This window comes from Elephas maximus, chromosome 10, assembly GCF_024166365.1.
Source record: "Elephas maximus indicus isolate mEleMax1 chromosome 10, mEleMax1 primary haplotype, whole genome shotgun sequence".
Lineage (NCBI taxonomy): Eukaryota > Metazoa > Chordata > Mammalia > Proboscidea > Elephantidae > Elephas > Elephas maximus.
The window spans coordinates 73068689-73082593 of record NC_064828.1 but is presented as its reverse complement, the minus strand read 5'-3'; the positions used below and the strand labels follow the sequence as shown (position 1 = coordinate 73082593).

At 37.6% G+C, this 13905-nt stretch overlaps 1 protein-coding gene and 1 pseudogene across 3 annotated transcripts in view; one reads left to right on the top strand and one right to left on the bottom strand.

The window, feature by feature from the left end:
- MNAT1 (MNAT1 component of CDK activating kinase) overlaps positions 1-13649 on the bottom strand; it is a 243804-nt gene extending 230155 nt beyond the window's left edge. For 2 of the 3 annotated variants that reach the window (XM_049899322.1, XM_049899324.1), the window contains exon 1: positions 13356-13648. In XM_049899322.1, the coding sequence (XP_049755279.1) occupies positions 13356-13444 (89 nt within the window). In that variant the 5' untranslated portion in view covers positions 13445-13648. Of the gene's footprint in view, positions 1-13355 lie in introns of all 3 variants that reach the window. The other variant, XM_049899321.1, reaches the window with a different exon arrangement.
- Positions 7560-7654, top strand: LOC126084916 (uncharacterized; annotated as a pseudogene).
- Positions 13650-13905: the final 256 nt, after the last annotated feature.

Sequence of the window (13905 nt, the reverse complement as noted above, 5' to 3'; positions counted from 1 at the left end):
CTGTATCAGAAACTACTATGTCAAAATCTTAAGAGTACATGATTTTAAATAGAAGCTATTACTATAACCTTATACATACACACCAGTATTACACTGATACTTCTGAGAAAACCAAACGGGTTATAGAGTTTATATACTACATATTACTCCTTTTATCGTATAACAAGTGTTGTCATTAACAGAGGAGAGGGGAAAAGCACAGCATATGAAAATGAATCTTAAAATAGGATTCCCAGTACAGAAGAATTAGAGAAAGGGGAAAGTGAAGTGGGATGGAAAGGTACACAAACACACATACATGTATAGAGAAATATCACAGAAATATTAAAAGAACCATAACATTAAATTATGCTCAACAAGAGAAGGAACTGAAATGAGTATACTGTCAGTACACACAGCATCTTCAAGACTACTAACAGTCATTTTTGGTCAGAACAAAAAATATATTACAGCCATAAAATAACCAGTCCATATTTAAGTAATCATATTCTGTAAATACAGTGATCACCACCGCACACTGCCCATGTTGGGAAAGAACGATTATGGCTAATAAAAATAACCATCTTAATATCTTATAAAAAAGATATACTTATGATATAAGGTCAGAGAAAAGACTAAAGTTACTAACTACAATGATTTTCTGAATTAATTATAAACTTAATTACCCAAATCTCAAGAGCGTGAAGGGGGCTAGAAACTGTCTATTCTAAACAAATGAACAAATTACTTAAATGGCTGGCCCACAACTGACCAGTCTGTGGCAGAACTACGACCTGGATTTTCTAACTTGTGGTTCAGTGTTCTTTCTACTACTTATTGTATCTCTGGATTATTAAAATATATAGACACCAACTCTTAAATATATAGTGAAAGCAAACCATCTTCTTCAGAAGAACCATCTTGAGATTTTCATCGCAATTTCGTTCAGAAGATATGCACCATCAATTCTCTAGAGCTGTTCTGCAGTGGTATATTGCCAAATAACTTCAAAGTACTCCCTAAAAAAAAATGCTTAGAAAGGTATTAGGGAAGGAACTGAGGCAGTAAAATAGTAATCAGAAACTACAATAAAAAAGAAACCTTAAAGGGTCACAAACAATTGCCAAAACTGAGGTAAGAAAATGAACATGTACACATATAACAGAGAAAATATGCCAGGCTACAGGAGGAAGTAAATCCCTCAACAATAGTAAAGCCAGCTTTTCCTAACAACTGCAATGGAATGACTGATGCCAGATTCCTGAGAGAAGCTCGAGAAAAACAAAAAGTCACATACAGAGGGGAAACAATAAGACTAAACTCTAATTACTCAGCAGAAGCCATGCAGGCAAAAAGGCAAAGGGATGACATAAATAAAACCTTGAAAGAAAAAAACTGCCAACCAAGAATAATATGCACAGCAGAACTCTTGCTCTAATATGATGGTGAAATTAGGACATTTCCAGATAAAGAAAAATTAAGGGAATATGTAAAAACCTAATCAAACCTACAAGAATTATTAAAACAAGTCCTTTGGTTAGAGAACCAACAACGTCAGACAACAGCCTGAATCTAGGATGCAAGACCGCATTAGCCAGATGCCAATGTACGTAATGATAAAACAAAACTAAAAAATTTACAACAGGGAGCCAGAGACATCAATCTGTAAATGACAACAACGTCAGAACAATAAAAGAGGGAATAAACAAATAGGTATACAACTTCCAAATGGAGAGGAAGAAAAGGCAGTATCAAGCAATAAAAGATGGGTTCAAAATTAGGAAGAGGGGTAAATTTCAAGGTAACCACAAAGAAAGTCAACAAACCTCATCAAAATAAAAAAGACAAACATAAAGACTCAGTAAACACAAAACCTACAAAATAGAAAGAAACAAACAAAAACGAAAAATCCACAAACAAAAGGAATATAGCACAGATGAGTAAGAAAAAATGTCAGCACCACAAAAAAAAAAAACCACTGCAAAATAATAGCAATAAACTCAGCTACAGATAATCGCACTGAACGTAAACTCCTTAAATGCACCCATGAAGAGACAGAGTGACAGAATGGATTAAAAAAACAGGACCCAGCAATATGCTGTCTACAAGAGAAACACCTTAGAAGCAAAGACATAAATACGTAAAAAATCAAAGAATGGAAAATATATATCAAGCAAATAGCAACCAAAAACAGGCAGAAGTGGCCGTATTAATCTCAGATAAAATAGACTTGAAAACAGAATCTATCATAAAAGACAAAAAAGAACATTATATAATGATTAAATGGACAATTCACCATGAAGACATAGCCATAATAAATATCTACGCAGCAAATGACAGGGCTCCAAAATACATAGAACAAACTCTAATAGCACTGAAAAAAGAAATTGATAGTTCAACTGTTATAGCAGGAGACTTCAACATACCACTGTTGGTAAAGGACAAAACATTTAGAAAGAAACTCAACAAAAATAGGGAAGATCAAAGGCCACAATCAACCAACTTGAACTCATAAGATATATACAGAACACTCCACACAACAGCAGCAAAGTACACATTCTTTTCCAGTACATGGAATAGAACAGACCAGAATAGACCACATCTTAGGTCACAAAGTAACACTCAACAAAATCTAAAACACTGAGGTAATACAAAGTATCTTCTCCAATCACAATGCTGTAAAGCTAGAAATTAATAACTGGAAGAGCAAGAAAAAAAAAGATCTAATACACAGAAACAGAATAATGCCCTGCTTAAAAACCAGCGGGTAATAGAAGAAATAAAGGATATAATAAAAAATTCCTGGAATCAAATGAGAATGAAACACATCATACCCAAATCACTGGGACACAGCAAAGGCAGTGCTCCAAGGTTAATTTATAGCAATAGGTACACACATCAAAAAAGAAGGGACAAAATCAAAACATTAGCTACATAACTCGAATAAATAGAGAACAGCAAAGGAAGCCCACAGCCACCTGAAGAAAGGAAATAATAAAGGTCAGAGAAGAAACAGAATAGAAAAACAACAGAAAGAATCAACAAAACCAAAAGTTCTTTCTTTGAAAGGATCAACAAAATTAACAAACCACTGGCCAAACTGACAAAAGAAAAACAGGAGAGGACAAAAACAACCCAAATAAGAAATGAAATGGAGAACATTATAACAGACCCAACTGAAATAAAAAGGATCATAACAGAGTGCTAGGAAAAACTACACTCGAACCAATTTGAAAAACTAGAAGAAATGAAAAAATTTCTGGAAACACACTATCTATTCAAACTAACACAAACCAAAGCTGAATATCTGAACAGATTTGTAACAAGGGATGAAAAAGAGTTTTAAAAGCCCTGGCCCAGATGGCTTCACTGGAGATTCTACCAAACATTCAGAGAAGAGCTCACACCAGTACTACTCAAACTATTTCAGAACATAGAAAATGAAGGGATACTTCCAAATTCACTCTATAATGCAGCATATTCCTGATACCAAAACCAGGCAAAGACACCACAAAAAAAGAAAATTACAGACCAATTACCTCTCATGAATATAGATGCAAAAATTCTCAACAAAATTCTAGCCAATAAAATTCAGCATCATAGCAAAAAAATATTATACCATGATCAAGTGTGCTTTGTACCAGGTATGCAAAGATGGTTCAACATTAGAAAATCAGTTGATGTAATCCACCACATAAAATCACATGATGATCTCAATCAATACCAAAAAAAAAGGCATTCAACAATGTCTAATACCCATTGCTGATAAAAACTCAATAAAATAGGTACAGAAGGAAAATTCCACAACATAATAAAGGACATCTATACAAAACCAGGAAACCCTGGTGGTGTAGTGGTTAAGAGCTACAGCTCTTAAAGGTCAGGAGTTCGAATCCACCAGGTACTCCTTAGAAACCCTATGGGGCAGTTCTACTCTGTCCTATAGGGTCGTTACGAGTCAGAATCGACTCAATGTCAACAAGTTTGTTTTTTTATACAAAGCCAACAGCCAACACCATTCTTAATGGAGAGAGGCTGAAAACATTCCCCTTGAGAACAGGAATAAGAAAAGGTTGCCCTTTATCATCACTCCTATTTAACATTGTGCTGCTAGTGCTAGCTAGAGCAATAAGGCAAAAAAAAAAAAAAAGAAAGAAAGGACATCCAAATTGGCAAGGAAGAAGTAAAACTGTCCTTATTTGTGGATGACATGATACTGTGCAAAGAAAACCCAAAAGACTCCATGAAAAAGACTACTGAAACTAAGAGATTCAGCAGAGTAGCAGAATACAAGATAAACATACAAAAACCAGTTGGATTCCTATACACCAATGAAGAGAACTACAAAAAGGAAATCAGGAAAACAATACTGTTTATAATACCTCCTAAAAAAATAAAATACTTAGGAATAAATCTAAACAGGAATGTAAAAGATCTATACAAAGAAAACTACAAAACTCTATTGCAGGAAACCAAAAGAGACCTACATAAATGCAAACACATACCATGCTCATGGATAGGTAGACTCAACCTTGTGAAAATGTCAATTCTACCCAAAGCAATCTATAAATACAATGCGATCCTGATCCAAATACCAACAGCATTCTTTAACAAGATGGAAAAACTATCATTAACTTTACATGGAAAGAAAAAAGGCCCTGGGTAAGTAAAACATTATTAAAGAAAATGAATAAAATAGGAGGCCTCACACTACCTGATCTCAGAACCTATTATACAGCTATGGTAGTCAAAACAGCCTGGTACTGGTACAACAATAGACACACAGACTAATGGAACAGAAGTGAGAACCCAGACATAAATCCATCCACCCACAGTCACTTGATCTTCGACAAAGGCCCAAAGTCCATCAAATGGGGAAAAGACAGTCTTTTTAAGAAATGGTGCTGGCAAAACTGGATGTCCATCTGCAAAAACATGAAACAGGAACAATACCTTACACCATACACAAAACTAATTCAAAATGGATCAAAGATCTAAACATAAAATGAAAAACAATAAAGACCATAGAAGAAAAAATAGGGTCAACACTACAGTCTCTAATACACAGCATAAACTAGGTACAAACCATAACTAACAATACACAAACACCAAAAGATAAGCTAGATAACTGGGATCTTCTAAAAATTAAACACTTATGCTCATCAGAAGATTTCACCAAAAGAGTAAAAAGAGAACCTACAGACTGGGAAAAAAATTTTAGCTATGACAAATCTGACAAAGATAAAAGTTCTAAAATCTACAGGAAAATCCACCATCTCTACAACAAAAAGACAAATAATCCAACTGAAAGATAGGTAAAGGATATGAACAGACACTTCACCAAAGAAGACACTCAGGCAGCTAACAGACACATGAGGAAATGCTCAGGATTACTAGCCATTAAAACCAAAAAACCAAACCCGTTGCCACTGAGTAAATTCCAACTCATAGCGGCCTTAGAGGACAGGGTAGAACTCCCCCATAGAGTTTCCAAGGAGCGCTTGGTGGATTCGAACTGCTGACCTTTTGGTTAGCAGCCGTAGCACGTAACCACTATGCCAACAAGGTTTCCTTACTAGCCATTAGAGAAATGAAAAGCACAACGAGACACCATCTCACCCCGGCATTACCAGCACAAATCAAAAAAACAGAAAATAACAAATGTTGGAGAGGCTTTGGGGAGGCTGGAACTTTAACGCACTGCTGGTGGTAATGTAAACTGGTACAACCGTTTTGGAAAATGATATGGTGCTTCCTTAAAAAAGATAGAGATAGAAATACCATATGATCCAGTCATCTCACTCCTAGGAATATATCCTAGAGAAATAAGATCCGCCACACAAACAGACATATGCACACCCATGTTCAGTGCAGCATTATTCACAATAGCAACAAGATGGAAACAACCTAAGTGCCCATCAACAGATGAATGTATAAACAAACTATGGTACATACACACCATGGAATGCTATGCAATGATAAAGAACAATGATAAATTCTCGAAACGTGTCACAACACGGGTGAATCTGGAGGGCACTGTGCTGAGGGAAATAAGTCAATCATAAAAGACAAATATTGTATGAGACCACTATTATAAAAACTCATTAAAAGGTTTACACACAAAAAGAATGTTTGACAGTTACAAGGGAGGGTAAGGGTAAAGGAAAAACACTAAGTAGACAATAGATAAGTGGTAACTTTGGTGAAGGGTAAGGTAGTACACAATACTGGGAAAGCCAGCACAACTTGACCAAGGCAAGGTCATGGAAGCTCCATAGACACATCCAAGCTTCTTGAGGGACCAAATTACTGGGCTGAGGGCTGGGGACCAGGGTTTTGGGGAACATCTAGCTCAACTGGCATAACATATTTTATAAAGAAAATATTCTACATTCTCCTTTGGTAAATGGGGTCTTAAAAGCTTATAAGCAGCCATCTAAGTTACTCCACTGGTCTCACCCCATCTGGTCCAAGGCAGAATGATGAAAACCAAAGACACAAGGGAAAGATTAGTCCAAAGGACTAATGGACCACAACTACCAAAGCCTCTACCAGACTGAGTTCAGCACAACTAGATGGTGCCCAGCTTCCACTACCAGCTGCTCTGATAGGGATCACAATAAAGAGTCCCAGACAGGGCCGGAGAAAAACATAAAACAAAATTCTAACTCACAAAAAAAAAAAAAAAAGACGACCAGATTTACTGCTCTAACACAGACAGGAGAAACTCTTGAGGATATAGCCCAGGGACACCCTTTTAGCTTGGTAATTAAGTCACTCTTGAGGGCCACCCTTCAGCCAAAGATCAGACAGGCTCATAAAACAAAATGAGACTAATTGCACACAGCAGCCCAGGGGCATGAATGAGAAAGCAGAAAGTGACAGGAAAGCTGGTAATGCGGAACCCAAGGTCAAGAAGGGGAGAGTGTTGACATGTCATGGGGTTGGCAAACAATGTCACAAAACGTGTATTAATTGTTTAATGAGAAGCTAGTTTGCTCTATAAACCTTCATCTAAAGTACAATAAGTAAAAAAATAAAGGATAAAAAAGGACCAGACTTACTGGTCTGACAGAAACTGAAGAAAACCTGAGAGTACAGCCCCTAAACTTCCTTTTTAACTCAGTACTGAAGTCACTCTTGAATTTCACCCTTCAGCCAAAGATTAGAAAGGTCCATAAAACAAAACTAGACTAACTGGGTACACCAGGCCAGGGGCAAGGATGAGAATGCAGGAGAGGACAGGGAAGTCAAGTTCTAGAAATGGACAGTGTTGACGTGTCGTAGGGGTGGGAAACAATGTCACAAAACAATGTTTATTAGTTGTTTAATGAGAAACTAATTTGTTCTGTAAAACATCTAAAATACGATAAATATATATATCAACACTGAAAAAATTTATTTAAAAAAAAGAAATACACCTTATTATACCTAGAGAAACTAGTAAAAAATAAAAATAAGAGGTATTTATAATAGGTCAATACTAAAAATATCCAATTAATCCAAAATAAGGCAGGAAAGAAGAAAAAAAAACAAAAGTGACAAAAGGAAAACAAACAGCAAAATGGTAGTCTTAATGCTTGCTTCAGCAGCACACATACTAAAATTGGAACAATACAGAGAAGATAAGAATGGTCCCGTGCATGCATGACACGCAAATTCATTCTATATTTTTGGGCTTCACCACAAAGAGGCCCAACACCTTCTTCTAAGTACACAGCCCCCTCCCCCACCCCGGTCTGCCCAATAAACCCTCTGAGGACAGACCAAAAAACACAGTAGACTTAAACCTAGCAATACCAATAATTACAGTAAATATCAATGAACTAACACTTTGATTAAAAGGTAGATTGTTGGATCAGATAAAAAAGCAAGATCCAAGTATGTGCTCTCTACAAGAAATGAGACAGACACAGACTGAAGGTAAAAGGATGGAAAGAGATATACCATCAAACAGTAGAATGAGAAAGCAGACATGGTTATATTAACACCAGACAAAAACTTCATGACAAAGAATATTACAAGAGTCAAAGAAGGGTATTTGATTGACGATAAAAGTAGCAATTCATCAAGTAGACATAGCAATCTTAAATACACATGAAGCATGACAGAGGGAGAAACAGACAAATCTCCAATCACAGTTGAAGTAATTGAGAAAACATACAGATAAAGTAATTTAGTAAGAATATATATTGGATCAAAATAACACTATCAACCAAGTTGATCTAATTAACATTTACAGTACACTACACTCAACAACCCCAGTGTCTGTCAGTTTGTCATACTGTGGGGGCTTGTTTGTTGCTGTGATGCCGGAACCTATGTCACTGGTATTCAAATGCCAGCAGGGTCACCCACGGCAAACGGGTTTCAGCTGAGCTTCCAGACTATGACTAGGGAAAAGGACCCGGCGGTCTACTTCTAAAAAGAACTAACCAGTTAAATCCTTATGAATAGCTGCAGAACATTGTCTGACATAGTGCCAGAAGATGAGCCACTCAGGTTGGAAGGCACTCAAGATACGACTGGAGAAGGGCTGCCTCCTCAAGGTAGAGTCAATTTTAATGATGGGAATGGAGTCAAGCTTTCCAGACCTTCATTTGCTGATGTGGCACAACTCAAATGAAAAGAAACAACTACGAACATCTGTTAATAATCGGAATGTGGGAAAACCGAAGTTGTCAAAAATGAAATGGAACGCATAAACATCGATATTCTAGGCATTAAAAAAAAGTGAGGTAAAATGGACTGGTGTTGGCCATTCTGAATCGGACAATCATACAGACTATGCCAGGAATGACAACTTGAAGAGGAACAGTGTTGCATTCATCGTCAAAGAGAACATTTCAAGATCTATCCTGAAGTACCACACTGTCAGTGATAGATATCTATATGCCTACAAAGAAGGCCAGTTAATATGACTATTATTCAAATTTATCCACCAACCACTAAGGCCAAAGATGAAGAAATTGAAGATTTTTACCAACTTCTGCAGTCTGAAATTGATCAAATATGCAATCAAGATGCACTGCAAATTACTGGTGACTGGAATGCAAAAGCAGGATACAAAGAAGAAGGATGAATAGTTGGAAAACATGGCCTTCGTGACAGAAACAATGCCAGAGACCATATGATTGAATTTTGCAAGACCAATGACTTCTTCATTGCAAATACCTTTTTTCACCAACATAAACAGCTACTATACACGTAGACTTCACCCGATGGAATACACAGGAATCAAACAGACTACATCTATGGAAAAAGAGGATGGAAAAGCTCAATATCAGCAGTCAGAACAAGGCCAGGGGCTGACTGTGGAACAGACCATCAACTGCTCATCAACACCAAGTTCAAGTTGAAACTGAAAAAAATTAAAAGGAGTCCACAAGAGCCAAAGTACGACCTTGAGTATATTCCACCCAAAAACCCACTGCCATCGAGTCAATTCCAACTCATAGTGACCCTATGGGACAGAGTAAAACTGCCCCATAGAGTTTCCAAGGTGCACCTGGTAGATTTGAACTGCGGACCTTTTGGTTAGCAGACATGACTCTTAACTACGATGCCACCAGGGTTTCCTTACATAGCAACAAATAATAAAATATGATACAACAGGTAAAATCACTGTCTCAACTAATTCTAAATAATACCTGCCCCTTTCAAACAGGAATATAAAAATGTCCAAATTCAATCCCATGAAATACCATGCTGTACAAACTCCACATACTATGAAATCAAAACAAATCTTGATTAAAATGAACATTTTCTTACCTATCAGAATGACAAGATTAAAAAATATAAAAATGTTCAATGTCAACAATGACATGCCACAATAGGAATTCCCATACACAGTTGTTGGGAACATAACTGATACAATCTTTTTCAGGAACAACTTAGCAATATTCATCAAAATTTAAAAGCCACCTACTCTGACACAACAATTCCAATACTAGACATTCGCCCTATGGTTTACAGATTGTATCTTACGATACACTTACTTAAGTGCTTAAAGAGGTAAGAATGTTTACTCCATGGAAAAATTGGAAACCTAAACATTTACTTAAAAAAGATTGGTTACATAAATTACAGTATAACCAAACAGTTGAGATGCTAGTCAACTGTTAAAAATGAAGAAGACATATATACTGATTTAGAAAAATAACCAAGGTATACTTAATGCAAAAAGTAAGTTTACAATAAGATGCCATATATGCTGGTAGGAGAAAAGGTTTCCTACCTAAACACACATTCATGCTTGTATATGCATAGAAGATGTCTGGAAAGATACAGCAGCAACATAAAAGCTTTTACCTTTGGGGAAATGAATCAGAGATATTTTCACTTAATATCCTCACGTTGCTTCAACTATTAATTAATTGTTAATATGATTGTTTTAATTTTTTAATTACAAAAAAAAAAAAAACTAGTGAGCTCTCTCCTATACTCACCGATACAGAGCAGAGCTGTATTCTAGTTTAAAATAATTCTTAAAACACCTGTTGCCATAGAGTCAATTCCAACTCATAGTGACCCTATAGGACTGGGCAGAACTGCCCCATAGGGTTTCCAAGGCTTTAATCTTTAAGGAAGCAGACTGCCACCTCTTTCTCCCACCAAGGGGCTGGTGGGTTTGAACCTTAAACATTTCAGTTAGAAGCCAAGCACTTAACCACTGTACCACCAGGGCTCCTTAATTCATAATAATTCTTAATGGACTTGATGAGCCTGAGACCAGAAGAACTAGATGGTGACCAGTTACCACCAATGACTGCAGTGACAGGGAACACAACAGAGAATCCCTGATAGCGCAGGAGGAAAGTGGGTTGGGTGCAAAACTCAAATTCTAGTAAAAAGACCAGACTTAATGGTCTGATTGACACTGGAGGGACCCCAGAAGACATGGTCCCTGGACTCTCGGTTAGCCCAAAACTAAAACCATTCCCAAAGCCAACTCCTCAGACTACAGACATACAATGACACTGGTGAGGAGTGTACTTCTTACCTCAAGTAGACACATGAGACTAAGTGAGCAGCTCCTGTCTATAGGCAAGATAAGAAAGCAGAGGGGGAGAGGAGCTGGCTGAATGGACACAGGAAATACAGGGTGGAGAGGAGGAGCAGTATGCTGTCACATTATAGGGAAAGCAACTAGGGTCACATAACAACGTCTGTATAAGTTTTTGTATGAGGAACTGACTTGAACTGTAAACTTTCACTTAAAGCACAATCAAAAAAAGAAAACTACAATATGATCATAATAATTAAAGTTATATTTTAAAATAATCATTATTGTGCTAGTATTTAATAGCAAGCCAAATAAACCCTCTTAATTTTATTTCTGCCTATTACTCATACTGGAAACCCTGGTGGCATAGTGGTTAAGTGCTACAGCTGCTAACCAAAGGGTCGGCAGTTCGAATCCTCCAGGCACTCCTTGGAAACTCTATGGGGTAGTTCTACTCTGTCCTATAGGGTCACTATGAGTTGGAATCGACTCGACAGCACTGGGTTTGGTTTTTATCACTCATACTGTTGTTGTTGTTAGGTGCTGTTGAGTCGGTTTTGACTCATAGTGACCCTATAGGACAGAGTAGAACTACCCCACAGGGTTTCCAAGGAGTGGCTGGTGAATTTAAACTGCAGACCTTTTGGTTAGCAGCCGAGCTCTTAACCACTATGCCAGCTGGGCTCCATCATATTACCCACATGATGTGATAGCCAATATATATGGAGCACATACTATGTGACAAGAACTCTACTAAATACCTCCAAATATTTTACATATGTTGTTAGTAGAGGGTCAACATAAACAAGGGAAACTCTCAATAAAATGGACGGACACAATAGCAACAACAACGGATTCAAACATGCCAACAATCATGAACATGGCACAGAACTGGGCAACATTTTGTTCTGTTATATACATAAGGTTGCCGTGTGTCAGAAGCAACTCAAGGGCATATAACAACAATTTAATCCTTAAGCACTCTAATAAAAGTACCATTACCATCTCTGTTTGAGACATAATATCTTGCCCAAAGTCACACAAGAGTAAAGAATTTGAAATCAAGCAGACTGATTCCAGAGCTTATTCTCTTAACCAATACCCTACACTGCCTTCTTGAATGACACTGTAGTATATACCCTCTTGAATTTAGGAGGTTTTCTTTTATTTTTTTTATACTTCAAGTCAAAAAAGGAATGCAAAGTGTAGTCTGCATCTAACATGTTAACAAATAAACCAAAATAAATACAATACCAGAATGAATTAGAAAATTCTTATGAGATAACAAAACAGACTAAGGATACAATGAAAGCAATTTCCAAAATAAATATTATATAACTAATAAAAATGCCATTTATTTTACTGAAATTCCATAATCTTCCCTAATTGGTTGATTAGTACTAGGCAGAAATTTCTTCCAGTCAATTAAACATCCTTCCAAAAGAGCATACTTGGTCATCTATCTCCCTTTCCTTCGGCACCAAATGTAACAAACTTAATACAAGAAAATGGAAATAAACTGGATAAAATCTAAAAACCTAACCGTCTCTCTACAATGCTTGCCTCCCTTCTTTTTTCCACGCATCCTATTTGATTATGTTTACCTTATTTCTAATGTTAAACCATTCAGTCAGAGCTCTACTGTACTCCTTTGCTGGGTAAGTCAAAGATAAATAAAGATTAATTAGAAAAAGGAACCAATCAAGTAATTTCATAAGTTCTATCATGATACCAATACCTACTTCCTAGGGCTGTTCTGGGAATGAACTAAAATAATTCATGGTAAAAAGCTTAAAATAGTGGCTGGCACCTAGTGAACGTACAATAGGTCCAAAATTAACTGCCTGGAGTTCGGATTTTCTCCCTTTTAGTGATGAGACTATCACCGAACTCTTTTTTTTTTTTTTTTTTGTATCAGGACAACTGGGCATACAGATGAGGTTTTCAAATTATCCCATACAATAAATAGCAGCTGTATATACTCGTAGAAATTTTAACTTTTTTTTTTTAATGTGAAACTAAAGAAACACTCCAAGCCCTCACCCCCACACTTTTAAGCAGCGACATGTGTGGAGCCCACTGGACACCCCAGAGCCCGGAAATAAGTCGAGATTCCCAGGCACCACGGAGGAGGACCCTGACCAACAGCGGGGCACCGCATCGGAGCACCGCTAGCCCAAAGCAGGCCGGGATCGCTCCGCGCTAGCGGCTACCGTCCGTTTACAGAAAGCAACGCTCCCTCTTGCCGTTTTCCTCCCTTTTGTCGAAACTAACGACGCCCTTTACTGTCCTGACCCCAGGCAGAGCATCTCCCGGCTCTCCTCCCACCCTGCGCCTCGCCCCGACTGGAAACCACTGTCGCCGTACTCACAAAGTGTGTCCGCACACATTCACCATCAGCTTCAAGGAGGGGTTCCGGTACTTGGTGGTCTTACACCGGGGGCAGCCCTGATCGTCCATAGCTCCTTCACCCTTACAAACTCGCCCCGAAGCCTGCTTCAGCCACAGCCCCCTCCAAGACCCTCGGTATTGACGCCAAGCAAGTTCTCACCAACCGGCACTTGTCAGTGACGGTCCCTTCGTGAATGAGCACCGGCCGGGGCGAGGCTCTACAGTACAAACGTTCCGGCTGCGAGTTCTCTGGTCCTGCTCTGGGGCTCTGTCTTAGCGGCGCAACACCTTGGTTTGGGAAAAAAAAAAAAAAAAAAAAAAAACTTTTATTTAAAGAACAAGTGACTTTTAATCCATTCGTCTGTGAGTTTGAACTATATGGTATCATTTCCTTTAAGACAGAGATTAACTCTAATACCTGTGTATTCTAAAAAAAATACAACTGTACAGTAAATGAACAAATCTGTAATTTAACATCACATACTATATCATTGTAATGATGCTAAACCACTCAAGACTTAGAAAAAGAA